Source organism: Puma concolor, chromosome B1 (assembly GCF_028749965.1).
Source record: "Puma concolor isolate L17-30 chromosome B1, mPumCon1.1.hap2, whole genome shotgun sequence".
In the NCBI taxonomy this organism is placed as follows: domain Eukaryota; kingdom Metazoa; phylum Chordata; class Mammalia; order Carnivora; family Felidae; genus Puma; species Puma concolor.
In genome coordinates this window covers 102363090-102379084 of record NC_141670.1, presented here as the reverse complement: position 1 = coordinate 102379084, position 15995 = coordinate 102363090, and the positions used below count along the sequence as shown (strand labels likewise).

Below are 15995 nucleotides of genomic sequence, written 5' to 3'. Positions count from 1 at the left end.
GGTTTTTTTGTTTTGTTTTTTAGGGAACCAATTAACTTTGTTAATGTTATATAAAATTTACTCATGCATAATCCTCGATTAATAAAATCAGGTAGAAAGATAGGACTGTCTCTCTCGTTACTTAAGGATTTCAGTGTTGATGCTATCAAATAACTCAACTGAACCTGACTAATGGCAGTATCTTTGGGGCAGCTGGTTTTGGTCACCTGAACATTGAGATACTCTTCCTATTCTTTTCTTATTCTTATCCTTGACTATTCCACCCTGATCCCCATATGTTTTAATGTGCTCGTTTGTTACCATATTTCAGTATTTTTGAAGCATCCATTGTGGAGGTAAGTATACAAAAACAGTATTAAAGATTGTCTCCTTTTTCATCAGGCATATTTACACCCATAATTTTTTGTTCAATTGTCCCTTCTGTCTTCTTTTGGATTAGTCAAATGTATTCTGTTATCCTCTCTTATCTCCCCTATTTTCTTAATAGCTAAACTTCTTTGTTTTACTTTAAGAAAAATACTTGCTCTAGGTTTATAGTCTTATAGTCTATATATAGACTTAGTTTATAGTCTACCTTGGAATTATACTATGCTACTTTATATATATAGTAAGATTCTTAAAATTTACTTTCCTTTGTGTTATATTTGTTCTATAGTTTATCTCTGCATGTGTATAAACCCCACAATATATTATTACTTTTGCTTTAGATGGTCAATTATCTTTTATTTTTAGATGTTTATTTATTTATTTTGAGAGATAGCACAACCAGGGGAGGGTCAGAGGGAGAGAGAATCCCAAGCAGGCTCCATGCTGCCAGCACAGAGCCTGACGTGGGGCTCGATCTCATGAACTTTGAGATGGTTACCTGAGCCGAAATCAAGAGTCAGACATTTAACCCACTGAGCCACCCAGGTGTCCCACGATGGTCAATCGTCTTTTCAAGAAATTAATGAGAAAAGGAGGATTTTATATTTAGCCACATAGCCACATTTCCAACATTCTTCATTTCTTTGTATTTGATACACATTCCCCTCTGGTTTAAGAACTTTGACATTTCTTGTAGTGGAGATTTACTGATGATAATTTCCTTCAGCTTTTGTTTATCTGATACAGTCCTTTATTTGCCTGCAGTTTTTTTTTTTTTTTTAATTTTTTTTTGTTAACATTTATTTATTTTTGAGACAGAGAGAGACAGAGCATGAACAGGGGAGGGGCAGAGAGAGAGGGAGACACAGAATCTGAAACAGGCTCCAGGCTCTGAGCTGTCAGCACAGAGCCCGACCTGGGGCTCGAACTCACGGACCGTGAGATCATGACCTGAGCTGAAGTCGGACGCTTAACCGACCAAGCCACCCATTGCCTGCAGTTTTTAAGGCTATGCTATTCTAGCTTCACAATTGTTTTTTTGCAGTACTTTTGCTCTGATATCACCTGGCTTATATTGTTTTGAATGAGAAGCCAGTAGTGATTCTTTTGTTTATTTGTAATGTGTCTTTATATTCTCTGACTTCTCTTTAAGATTTTATCTTTATTGCTGGTTTCCAATAACTTGATGTACTTGGTATAATTTTTTTCCCCATTATATTTGAGATTTGTTGAACCTTTTAGATCTGTGGTTTCATTGATTTTTATCAAATTTGTGTATATTTTTGTCTGTCTCCTTAAGCTTTTTTCTTGATCTCCAATTAGACTTATTTTAAATCTTTTTATATGGTTATACAGATTCCCTTAGTCATTTTTATTCAGTCTTTTTTGTTTCTGTGCTTCAGTTTGAATAGTTGCTCTGTCTTCAAGTTTACTGATTTTTCACTGCTGCAGTTATATTTATAATACCTGGTCTGCTAATTTTATCATTTCTATTATTTCTGGGCCTAAGAATATTGAATCTTTTTAAACTTAAATATTTCTGTCTGTGGATCAAGTTGGGGTTTTTTTCTTCTTTTTTTTTTTTTTTTTTGAACTCTCTAAACTTTATAGAAAGTTTGCAGGAGTAGTCACAAATAATTTTGTTTTTCTTTAAAGCATTTGAGATTAATTTGCTGCTGTATGCTCCATTACCCTGAATGCTTTATAATGTGTATTTCTACCAAAAAATACATTCTGGTCACATAGCCATAGTGCAAACCATCAAATTAAAAAAAGAACATTATTATTACCATATAAGTTTTATCACTTGTCCCTGAACTGTCTTTTATGACAGAATGATCTGGTCCATAATCATGTGTTATATTTATTTGTCATGTCTCTTAAGTCTTCTTCAATTGAAAACAGTTTCTCAGTCCTTCCTTTACTTTCATGACATTGACATTTTTGAACATTACAGGTCAGTTATTATGTAAAATATCTCTCAGTTTGGATTTTTCTGATATTTACTCATGCTTCGATTCAGATTTTTCATAGAAATAATGCTATGTTCTTCTCATTGCATCCTATCAAATGATACTTGATTTCAAATTGTCCCATTACTACTAACGTTAACTTTGATTATGATGGTGTCTGCCAAGCTTCTCCACTGTAAAATTACTGTTATCCCCATGAAGTTCATGTTACTTTGTGGATAGTTACATTGAGACTGTATATCTTGTTCCTTAACAAATATTTCATTTATTTATATTAATTTATATCTTCATCGGCTCATGAATTTCCGTGCTATTCAGTGGGTCAGCATTCATTTACCAACATTTGTGTTGATGTCTCCATTGTATCACTTTGGCCAGTAGGCTCTTTTAGCCTGGTATTTGTGTGCTTTTGGCAGTTTTATGTCTCTCTGAGCACTTTCTTGCAGTAAGATTTCCAGACTTATTTTGTACTTTGCCTTTCCCAGCCTTGGAATCTGCCATTTCTTTAAGACGCCCTGATGCCTTTTGGTGGAGAATTTGGAAACCAAGTTTTTAAAATTTAAAAGCCGGGCTCTGGGTGCCAGCTGTGCTTATTGCTATTGGGGTATGGCTGTTCTCAGGTTATCTCACAGAACAGAGCTCAGGAATACACACACACACACACACACACACACACACACACACACACACCCCACACCCCCCACACACCACACACATTTTTTATCTATATTTAGCTAAGTATATTGAAAATCTTGAAATTATACTGATAATTCCAATGTCAGTTCAATATAGCAGAATTTATTCTTATTTTCTTTATTTATATGTTTATAACTCCTCTATTAATAGTGAGAAGCCTGGCTACTATCATCCTTAATTATTTATTTAATCAGTCATTCCAAATAAAATTCCCCTGTATTACCTCTGCTGCTTTTCTTTCAGAACAATCATGTCCCTCACCCACTGACTCCCCAATGACATTTAACATTTTTGAATGTTAACATTTTTCTTTCTTAAATATGTAAAATATCATATATTGCATGAAAAACAGTGGGCCTTCTTTTTTATTGCACACTATCTACTTTCTCATGGTGCATAGTCCTCACATCACAAGAAGTCATGGGGTATTAAAAACAAAAAAACAAAACCCTGTTGTTCTGAGAACCACAACTGTTCCCTTCAGATACTAGTATGAAGTTTGTTCTATAATGCCAAATGTCCTTCTCAGCTATGGAAACTTTCTCTCAATGTGCTCATTTGAATCAACTGGTAAGAGCATGTTTGGCCCTGCATTTTCAGTGTCTAGATGGCCAAGTCAAGTGAGAGCAGAGAGCTTGAGAGTGGCATTTGTATAGGCAACACACAGGGACTGTAAGATAATATCATGGATTACATGACTTCCATTCAATTCTTAGGAATTATCATGGAGTCATAAGAAGAGTAGCCCTGAGGTTTTGTTTCTTGTCACAGAGTGCCATTGATCTAGTGGACTGTGTTCCAAAATGACATGTAGACCTACTCAGAACCAGTCTCTGGTTAGACCTGGGAATACTTGGATGGTATCTCTTTGTTGGTCTCCCAAATTAGACTGTTCTATCTTCAGTGCCTAGCACTGTGCCTGATACAGAGTAAAAAAAGTATTCATTGATGAATGAATGAAAGACAGATGAAGAAGAGGTTAAACTATTTAGCCACAGCTTTTCCTTTGTACTGATGTCTAGTTTCTGGGACAGAATGGCTTTAATATTTGAGGCATAAATAACACCCAATGTAAATAAGTATGCTATAAAGGAACCAGCTTAATTAAGAGCAGATTTTTATTTTTTCCCTTTTTCCTCTTTTACGTATTTATTTTCTCTTTCATTGAAAGACATATATATGGTTGCATTTTTATAAGGACACTGAACAGTTGTTCTCTTTTCATGCAGGGGCCTGAATTAATGAATAAATATGTTGGTGAATCTGAAAGGGCTGTTAGAGAGGTAAGATGATAATGTCTTTGTGTATGGTTTCATTTTGTTTTGGGTTACTGATTCTGAAATTTCCAAATCAAAATTCTAGTGGTGTATTTTTTCTTCAGGCAAATATTATTTTATTATTTAAAAATAAAATTTTGAGAGGCACCTGAGTGGCTCAGTGGTTAAGTGTCCAACTTCAGCTCAGGTTATGATCTCATGGTTCATGAGTTCGAGCCATGCTTCGGGCTGTGTGCTGACAACTCAGAGCCTGGAGCCTGCTTCAGGTTCTGTGTCTCCCTCTCTCTCTGCCCCTCCCCCACTTGTGCTCTGTCTCTCTCTCTCTCTGTAAAAAATAAATAAAAATGTTTTAAAAATTACAGTGTTGATAATCTACAATACTTTGTTTTTGTCTTTAAACATCATCATATTACCAGCCATTAGTTTTACCAAATAAAGATTGTAACAACTGCCAGAATTTCACTAAAAACGAAAAAAAATGTACGTCTGTACTTATAAGGAATGCTTGATCTCAGAATGAGATTTAAATCCTTTAAATTATGTAGTCCTTTAAATGAAATGAGCTTAGTATAAAAAAATTTCACTTTACTCTCATTTTAATTGTTTTACCTTTGCCTAGTGATTTAGACAGTGCATTCCCCCTCTTCTAAGATTTACAGTTAGTGCTTGATTGTTTTAATTTATTTTTCTTGAGAGACAGTAGGGGAGGGGCAGAGAGAATCCCAAGTAGGCTCCACACTGTTAGTGCAGAGCCTGACATGGGGCTTGATGTCACGAACTGTGAGATCATGACCTGAGCCAAAATCAAGAGTCATCTTAAACAACTGAGCCACCCAGGTGCCTCAAGCCAGCTCCTGATTGATAGGCTACTCATTCATATAGCGGAAGCTACACAACTGGTAAATTCATGCAAAATCAGGGCACTTGGACTTGGGTAACTACAGTAATTTGACCACAGGTTTTGGCTTGCTAAGCAGAGGTTAGTCTGCCTCACACAGACAGCCTGTATTCTTTCAGAAGCTAAGCAAGGACAAGAACACACAAACAGCAATGGAATGGATGGTCTCCAGGAATGGATTGGATGGTCTCCATTTGTGAATACCTGGGTGCCAACCCAAGAGTATTAGAAATTAGAATACTTCATTTTTCATCTGAGAAAAAAAATTTAAGTTACTTTTGTCCTATTTTTTTATTTCTTTAAAATGTAGACAATGGCAGTTGTAGGAAAAAAGGAAATGTTTATTAATAATGTTACGGTAACCGTTTTGGATTTTTATAATCATGATCCTTGTGACCAGAAAATGGGGGTCTAGGTTACAGGAAACACACCTTTGGATTTCTTTCTGCCTGTGCTGATTTTTTCTAGGCCATTTCCATATGTTGCCCGCCCCCCCGCCCCCCATGGCTGTCTGGCCAGTCTCTAACGTTGATAGTCTGATTGACTTCTGATCTAATCAGTCTATGCTCTTTCAAGTTTTTTTTTTTAATTTTTTAATTTTTAAAATTTACATCCACATTAGTTAGCATATAGTGAAACAATTGATTTCAGGGAGTAGATTCCTTAATGTCCCTTACCCATTTAGCCCATCCCCCCTCCCACAGCTCTGGCTCTTCCAAGTTTTGATCATTTTTCTTGTCCTGGCTTTACATCAATCATTACTTTCCCATACTGTCTTCACAGAAATGAGCAAGGAATGTGGCTTTGGGGTTTATGGGTATTTTATATGCTAAGCTATAACTGATTTTACATGTTTATGGCTTTTCTTTTAAACATGTGTTTATGATAGTTAATAATAGCTGTCATTTACTGAGCTCTTACTATGTTCCAGGCACTGTGCTAAATGCTTTGCATTCTTTTTTTTTTTAATTCAATTCTTAAAATAATTTTCTGAGGCAAGCATTTACCATTACCTCCACTTTATAGATGTGGAAATTGAAGTTTAGAGAAGTAAAGTTACCCGCTGAAGGTCATGATTGGGCTGGTTGACTTGTACATAATAGATTTAGTTCCTAACAGTTTTCAAACTAAAACCCAACTGCAGAGTTTCTGAAGTTTGCTAATCTTTAGTTAATGTGGTACTTTTTTCACCAGATCTTCCGAAAAGCGAGAGCAGTGGCTCCTTCCATTATTTTCTTTGATGAACTTGATGCCTTAGCAGTTGAAAGGGGCAGGTAAGAAATATTTAATAGGACTGCAATTAAATATCAGTGATTACATTGTAGAGGATATAGTATTTCCTATACAAATTTTATTTATCAATGTATTTGGCCTCCATAAAATAATTTTTAATTCATGTAAGTTTTTTCTTATATCCAACTATTTTATGTTCTCATTTTATAATACTTTCATATACGTTTTTTAGAAGTGTTTTTTAATGTTTATTTATTTTGAGAGAGAGAGACAATGAGCAGGTAAGGGGCAGAGAGTGAGGGAGACACAGAATCCAAAGCAGGCTCCAGGCTCCAAGCTGTCAGCCCAAAGCTAGACATGGGACTTGAACTCATGGACCACAAGATCATGACCTGAGCTGAAGTCTGGCGCTTAACCAACTGACCAGCCAGGTGCCCCCATATACCTTTTTTTTTAAAGTATTCATATCCATTTGGGGCATTTGAGTTAATTTTCATAGTTTATTATTTACAGATACCCCTGTTTACAGAGACCCCCCCCCCCCAGCACTGCCTATCAGAATTTTGGTTGTTATAAATGTATGATAAAAACTATAAGCAACACTCCATTAAAAATAATTATACAATACAGTAAAACCAATTATAATAAAAGATTTTAATACTCTCTAGATTAGACCATGTTTCCTAAAATCTAGTTACAATAGAATAAAAATTAGTGTTAATAGTTTTATTCCTGAATCTCAAGCAATAAAGATTATTTATATCATTTCAAATAACGTGTATATATGTATACAGATGTATGTACGTGTATGTGTGTGTATGTATAGGTGCATGCATGCACGTGCACTATTTGCAAGTATGATTTTTTTCCTCTACAAATGTTTACAGGTCCTTTTAAGGATTATGTGCTGTAAGTACTTCATGTAGAGAATGTTAATGTGTGTGCTTTGTGCATAGCTTCCTGATGTATATATTTATTAGAAAAGTTCTGCTGATGATAATTACAGTGATGGTAGAAGGCACCTTGTAGGTCCCCAATATTAAAGTCTATAAGAGGCATTGGTGCTCTCTTCCTTCCTGAGGAGAGCTGCCTCATGAGATGAGTATAAACTGTCATTAGGAGACTATTATAAGAGGTAGTCTGTCCTACTCTTCACTCTACCCATTCAATATCCTGCAATACCGACCAGTCTTTTTATTTTATGAGTTGAAGTACTTGAATTCTTTTATAACTTCTGAGATGAGACACGACAAAAGGTTACAAATAGCTCAAGTTCACCTTTAACTACAAGAGAAGAAAAAGAAGCCTGAGAAGTTTGCTGAAGTAGCATGACCTGCCACATATTTGTGACATCACAGACCTTTTTGGAGCCTAAAAAAGGAATAGGGTAGGATACATTGTTTAAATATGAACCGGATGGGAGGTAGAGTATGTAGCAGAGTTCTCATAAAATGCTTTTGAAATATAGTGGTGTGAGAAACCAGACAAGGCATTTGATAGAAAAATCCTGTTTTTGCAGGCAGTTTGGCCCAGTAGGAATTGGGTGCAAATATATTAAGAGATGCTAATGATTTACAGCCTCCAGATGTAATTTCCCCTACTAGTCTTCATCATGTTGTATATTTATACCTCCCTCCCTCAGTGGCTTGTTCAAGCTAAATTCAAATAAATTCAATGCTGTTTCCTTTGTATAGAAAAATTTTTGGTCACATTTGTTGACATTTTAGAAAGCAGCAATGAGGCTGATAAGTAAACATAATGCTAATGGTCCACTGTAGAGATTTTTGGTTGTACCTTTAGTGCACTAAGTCTTCTATAGATTGTGTTTTATAGCCATAAGAATCTCAAAGAATGCTATCCTGTTTTCTTTTCTTTGTTTCTAAATTTTGTGATGGGCTAGCATTACCTAGAAAGTGATTGTTTTATCTAAGTAGAATGCTGGCACCTAAAAACTAAAACATACAAAGCCTACACATGTATGTTTTTGTTCTTCAGCTATTTGAATTGTACAGGTTCTAGAACTTTAAAATAAACAGCTATTGATAGATAACGGTATAAAATTCCTAAGGTACTAAACCAATTTTATGCATTGTTAGAGAAATAGAAAACATAGAAAAATTAAAAATTCCATAAACTAGGAGGCATTTCTACATAATATTGTGATATAGAATAGTTATTGCTTTCATTTGTTCAACAGTTTTATGTTTCCTGTGATAACATTCAAATCAAACCCATATGACTAGTTCAGAAATGATAGTGCATGAAAAACTTCTTCTTATCAAGATTTTAATTTCTAAACTTAAGATGTTTAACAAATTGAGCAGAGAATTGATGATATATGCTAGTCCTTATTATCCTGTTTGGTAAATCAATTATTTTGACTATTTGAAGTTACTCAAGTTAGCTATGAAACTGAGATTTGCCGCCAGCAAGCACATTGTAAACAGAGCATAGGTATATTGTTTGCTTAGCTTTAGAAATATTTGTGCTTGTAGAATGAGAGACTTTTCATGCTTATGTAGGTATCTAATGACAACCACTAGTTTCTCCTCCTCCCTGTCCCATTTCAGTTTCTTTGAGACTTGAAAAATAAATAAGCCTGATGCCTTTTTCTGTATGCCCATTTAAATTATGGATGTTCTGAATTCATACTGTGAGTTGGAGGAAATGTTATAAGATTCCTTTTACAAAGTGTTTTAGTGATCTGTATAAGATTTGGGAAAATTGAAAATGCTGTTAAGGTAGCAGAGTACTTTGGAAAATAGGTATTATGTCCAGCAGTAAAGCACTGAGGTAGGAAAGGGCTAATAATGATATTAGCTAGTATTCATTTAGTGCATATTATGTACTAGAAACTGTTCTAAGTGTTTTATAGGTAAAGAAAAAACTCACAGAAATGCCCCTGCATTAATGCAAGGTAGGATACTTTACATTTGGCAGTTGGCCCCACTACTCTGCCTCACCTCCCAGCTAGCTTAAAAATTTACCCTTTTCAAGGTTGTAGTGGAGAGGAGAGAACAAGCTGGGCAGTAAATCATCAGTCAGCCTTATCTGAGGCAGCAGTCTGGTCCTCAGAAGTGAGTCCCCATATACTATATTCTCTTAGCCCAGTCTCCTCTGATGGAGGCAATGGCCACTGACTAACTGGGAGATGCCTAGAAGAAATTCCTCTGTCTGAGACATTCCATCTAGTTAGGGGATCCTGAATCTTCCTCATTAGATGACATTGATTGCCTGGGCAGAGCAGATATACTCTGAGCCACTTTTCGACTCGACTACCATACCATAGATTCCAGGATTCCAGGTGTAAGTAGTTAACTAACCTTTCAAACTTGTATTTATTGTGCATTTTCTCTGTGACTTACTTTAGTAATGACCCTGTTTGTCTAACTGAGCTATTGTTAGATTCCTTTGCAGGCATTCATTCATTCACTTGTTCTGTAAATATTGATTGAATGCTCATTCTGCAGCAGGCTTTATGTTGGGGATAAAACAGTGAACAGGGCCTAGGACAATTTCCTTAACCTCTCTATGCCTTTGTTTCTTCATTTGTAAAATGGAGATGGTAGTAGTAACAAATTTTAGGTTGTTAGAATGAAATACACGTAAAGGGCTTGACATAGTGCGTAGCATTTTAGTAAGTGCTTAAAAAACTTTAGTGTTTCTTATAATTTTTTCATAGATATAATAATAATACCTATTATTATTATTTCCATATAGATAGAAATATAGTAATAGACATAGAAATGGATCCTGTCCCAACAGAAATTACATTCTAGTGGGTGACACTGAAACACTTGGGAAATTAGAAAATGTGTTCTGTGATTGGCAGACACTATGGCATTTTGTCAGTCTAAGACGCCTTCAGTTGTAAGACGAATCATTATCATAGGTACTCAAGGAAAATGTAGCTTTAAACTGTGATATGGTGCTGAGAAGTCAACAACTCCAAGAGACATTCTGACCTCAGACATTTTAAATATGAAAAAAGTTTGTATCTTAGAGATAGAAAAAAGATAGTATTGTTATTTGGGAGAAAGATGATCTGTTCTGGTTTATAAAAGCGGTGCTGTTAAATAAAAAATGTTCTGGATATTGTTTTATGAATAGAATATAAAAAAGTTTGTTAAATACATAGAAAAATGAAAAAGATGAAGTGCAAGTTAAAAGCTGACTGATGGAATAATATCTTCTGTGAGGTATTGGAGAATCTGTGATATTAATAACTACTTTCTTGTATACCTGTTATTGCGATTAATAGTCCAGAATTGGTACTTGGAGTGGTTTGGGAAAAAAGTAAGAAGTTCTGAGCCAGCTTTCATTGAAAGTGAAGGTTCCAGGCTTAGCAGCATTCTAAATTTTAAAATAACGGTCAGAAAATTGAAGAGCCTCCTTTACAGCATATCCAGATTTCAGGTGAATTCAGTGAATACATGACACTAAACACTGTAGAGGAAATTTTTGCGCACTTCATTTCTCTAAATGACATTCTCAATGAGGGTTATGCATTTTTCTAATGTGATATTTATGGTAGTTTTAAAATTTTCATAAAATCATAAAATTTTGTAGCTGAAAAAGTTCTTAGAAGTCATCTAGTGCAACTTTTATTCTTCAGAAGAACAGAAGCCCTTAGATGTTAAGAGAAGAGGCACATAACTCCTTTGTGGTCTAAACAAGACTAGAACTCATGTCTTATGATTCAGTGGTCTTTGAACTATACTGCTGCTGCCTCTTATACTGTCAGGATTTGAGACAAAAAGTGTGTTTGTATCATATCATATACACATGAGAATAAAGATTCTCATGTATCTAAATATTTAAAGAATATTTCTTTGTGTTTGAGAAACTAACAATAACTGCTTATTACTTTATTTATTTTTTAATTTTATTGAAGATTTATTATGAATTATAAATTTAATTTTATTAACATTTATTCATTTTTGAGAGACAGAGCATGAGCGGGGAAGGGGCATAGAGAGAAAGGGAGACACAGGATCTGAAGCAGGCTCCATGCTCTGAGCTGTCAGCCCAGAGCCCGACGTGGGGCTCAACTCATAAACCACAAAATCATGACCTGAGCTGAAGTCGGACACCCAACCGACTAAGCCACCCAGGCGCCCCTGAATACTTTTAACCACTGTTTTGTAAATCTGTGTTTCAAGTTGCTAAATTAAGTGCCTATTTCCTGGTATGCAGATTTTCCTAATTTATACTTAATTGCCTCAGATATAACATAGTTTTGACATTTTTAAACTCTTAATATTAAACAGAAATGCTAGGGAAAAGAGCACAAAAGAAGAAATACAAAATGAAACACATGTATAGTTTTATAAATTACTTTTTGTTTTGTGTTTTGTCCATGCACTGTGGCTGAATACTATACCATAGATTAAAGGTATGACTCTACTTAAATGGTCTGTTGCAGCATTTTATTAGAAATTGGGTCTTATTTTTTGTTGTTGTAGGATACATAGGTCTCTTATTGTAGTTGTCTTTAAAGTGAAAGTTTCCTTGTGTTTTACAAGCACTATGAAAATTATCATAGGTAATGCTTGTGTTCAGAGTAGTATGTGTTTGACTAGCCTTCTTTAGACCTTTTTTTAAGTCTCTTCCAAGCATGAATACTGACTACGTGGGTGTGGGAGGTAGTTTTAAGAGACAAAGTCAGATGCCTACCATTTGGAACTACATGACATTTAAAAATGTACACTAGAAAAAATTTAGAAATGTAAATTAGAGGGGCACCTGGGTGGCATAGTCAGTTGAGCATCCAACTCTTGGTTTCGGCTCAGGTCATGATCTCATGGTTCATGGGATTGAGCCCCATGTCGGACTCTGTGCTGACAGCACAGAGCCTGCTTGGGATTGTCTCTTTCACTCTCTCTCTGCCCTTCCCCTGCTCACATCCTCTCTCTCTCCCTCCCTCCCTCTCTCAAAATAAATAAATAAATAAACTTAAAAAAATGTAAATTGGCTACACAAGAGGCTGGTCTATAGAAATCATATGAAGGGACAAATGATGGGGCATTTTAATGATTTTGTTGAAAGAGTTGAAAAGGAAATGTATGTATTATTTTTGTGACAATTTTAGTATTGAAAAACAAACTGTTTAGTCATTACCATCATGGTAGGAAGATTGCTTTAAGGTAGAGGTTGGCACACTTTTTCTGCACCAGCCTAGTTAGTAATTCTTTTCTTCTCTTTTTAGTCCCATAGTCTCTATCGCAACTATTCATCTCTGCTGCTGTTGTGCAAAAGCAGCCATAGAGAATATGTGATCAAATAAGAAAACAGTTGGCTGGGCAGATTTAGCCTATAGCTATAGTTTTTGACCCGTTTTAAGATACCATAAATGCCCCTTCAGTCCATGGCACTATATGACTTTTGAATAGAAATAATTTAGAAAAGGGGCTTGACTTCTGAAGGGAAAAGAGAATTAATGTTTTAGGAAAGCCTAGCTTCAATATTTTCTACAGCTGAACATCTTTTTTCCATTGTTGTTGCCTATCTCTAGCAGATAATAAAATTTTATAAAATCATTTCATTATGTTATTGATTACACATTTGTTTTTAAACTTTTCCTTGGAGTTGGTTTTGATTTCCTAGGATGTCAGTTTTATGGTTTTTGTTTCCTACTGCAGCTTTGAAAGTCAGCCAAGAATATTTCTCAGCCCATAAAACATTTTCACTATGCTATTCTGTAGCTAGCTCTCAATGATCTGTGGAAATAAAAGGCAAAGACAGCTTGGGTAATGGGAATCCAAAGAATTTCCTTCACCTAATCATCAACATTAAATATAGCCACCATTTCCTCCTATAACAAATAGCAAATTGGACAAGTAGGAGTTTAACTTCTTTCTGTTTAGAACTGCCAATTGGAGGTGTCAGTAATGTTTCTGAATTTGATTATTTATTAAAAATATTGAAATAACTTTACCTGAGTGCTATACAATACCAACACAGGAAATAGAATTTTAAAACTAGAAGGATCTACATATGTATTTCCTAATTCACTTCCCTCATTCATACATGCCAGTAATTATGAAATCTTCAAGGGAACAACAATGTCTTCATCCTCTTATCTTGGGTGTCTAGCACAATGCCTAGCAAAGAAGCACTCAGACGTTTATTTTTTGAATAAGGGAATGAAGACTTTGAGAAACTAGAGATTAGGTTCATTTAGCTTGTTGTTAGCGGAGTCTGACTTCACTATGTTTTAGCATCCTTTGTAAACCAATTTTCTTTTAAAATTAAACACTGAGACTGTCTTTTGGATATTTGTTACCTGCCTTATGTATATAGAAGCACCATCATCTTCATTACAAAGAACCATTTGTAAGCTTTGGAATACATTCAACTGTCAGCTCTAAAAAATTAACTGACATGCTAAATGATACTTTTTTCAAAATATTTCTATAGTTTTTATACACACTAACTCTGAAAGTGGGTCTGGACTCACAAAATTTGTCAGTTGTGCTAAGGATACACAAAGATATTCTTTATAATGTACCTGATAGCAGCATAATCAGATGGTAACAAAGGATAGCAACAATAATGAAGATCATACTTTTTAGGTCACTGAGAAGACATTTTTTTTTTTTTTTAATTTTTTTTTTTTCAACGTTTATTTATTTTTGGGACAGAGAGAGACAGAGCATGAACGGGGGAGGGGCAGAGAGAGAGGGAGACACAGAATCGGAAACAGGCTCCAGGCTCTGAGCCATCAGCTCAGAGCCTGACGCGGGGCTCGAACTCACGGACCGCGAGATCGTGACCTGGCTGAAGTCGGACGCTTAACCGACTGCGCCACCCAGGCGCCCCTGAGAAGACATTTTAAAAAAGATCCTTGACATCCTTGGTTTACTAATTCATTTTGTAGAAAGGTTACCCTCTGCCCAGAAGGCCATTCAGTCAGACTTATTTTATTGTAATCACACTTGTTTTATTGTAATCCAACTTATTTTAATCAAGTCTTTTCTCAAGTAAGCAAGCACTCAAATCACTGGGTCCCAAAATCCTGGATATCTGTAGCTGTATTTAGAGCATATAAAGGAAGATCCTGAATCAGTATCCACCCCTCCCCCCCTCCAAAAAAAGCAAAATTCATTTAGAAGACAAACAAAAGAGAGTAGGAAAAAAGATGAAGAAAACTTCTTTTGGTATAGATCCAAGAAATCAAACAAGTAGAGATTTTCTTGTCATTAGTCTGTTTCTTGATCCAAGCATTTCTGCATTTGAGAAAACAATCTTATGAGTATATTATATTTGTTTTAGAAGGTTTTTTATTCTTTTAAAAATTATTTTTAAAATTAAAAAATATATCTGAAAAGTATAAAAATATTATCTGGAAATTTTAGCTATTCAAAATAAATCATTCCTTGAGGATTCTGAGGAGCCAAGCTATTATCATATTTGCTATTATCACAGCTAGTACACAATTAACATTAAAATGTAAAGAACTTTACCAATACACAGCAATTTCCTACTAATACATCTTACAGAAACAAAGTATTGTTCAGTAGTTTATTAGGCTTACTGGTTTGGGCATGCCTAGCCGTTAGGAAAGGCTTCGGAGGAATTGTTCTTGTCTTAGTATTATGTCAGTGGTTTTCATGGCAAAATTTAAGGAATTTTGATACCTTTCTACTGTGTTGTAAGTCAGGTGAGCTGGCAATATGAATCTGGATGTATGTACTGATCTGAAAATCTATCATACATCAAGTTCATGCTTTGTGTCAGCAAACATTTATATGCCAGACCCCCCCTTGTTAGCTTATATGTTAAGATAACTTATATGTTAAGATAACTTTGTTAAGCCACCTATAACAGTGATAATTCTAATAATGATAATGCTTATAACTACTACCTATTAATATTTTCATTGTGCTGAGCATTGTGCTAGATCTTTTATCTATCTTGTCTAATTTTGAGGAAGGTATGAGCCCACCATGTATTAATTGAGAAAATTGAAGTTCAGAGAGGCTAAGTACTTTTTCCACAAGATTACACAAAAAAGTAAATGGTAAAGTTGGCATTTGAACCCATGCTTATCCCAAATTCAAGCTCATTCCCAAATTCAAAGCAACCTTCCCAATGAGTACTAACCAGTGAAGGTTTTACTGGAATGGTTTTTAAAACTTCACATTGTATAATAATTCATTATAGCCTACAACTTTAACTGAATTCTTTTATCAGTTCTAGCAAATTTTTGGTGGAATCTTTCAGGTTTTCTATATATAGTACTATGTCATCGCAAACAGTCAAAGTTTGACTTCTTCCTTGCCCATTTAGATGCCTTTCTTTCTTTTTGTTGTCTGATTGCTGTGGCTAGAACATCCAGTACTATGTTAAACAACAGTGGTGAAAGTGGACATTTTTATTACATTGCAGCATGTTCCCTCTAAACCTACTTTGTTGAGGGTTTTCATCATGAATGGTTGTTATACTTTGTCACATGCTTTTTATGCATCTATTTAATGATCATATGGTTCTTACTTCTTGTATTAATTTGGTGTGTCATGATTGATTAGCAATTATTGGACCACGCTTGCA

The 15995-nt window shown here is 35.0% G+C and overlaps 1 protein-coding gene across 4 annotated transcripts in view; it reads left to right on the top strand.

Moving 5' to 3' along the window:
- AFG2A (AAA ATPase AFG2A) overlaps positions 1 to 15995 on the top strand; it is a 362101-nt gene that overhangs the window by 91799 nt on the left and 254307 nt on the right. For all 4 annotated transcript variants that reach the window (XM_086704270.1, XM_025921597.2, XM_086704271.1 and 1 more), the window contains exons 12-13: positions 4265 to 4318; positions 6405 to 6484. In XM_086704270.1, the coding sequence (XP_086560396.1) occupies positions 4265 to 4318; positions 6405 to 6484 (134 nt within the window). The remainder of the gene's footprint in view (positions 1 to 4264; positions 4319 to 6404; positions 6485 to 15995) is intronic.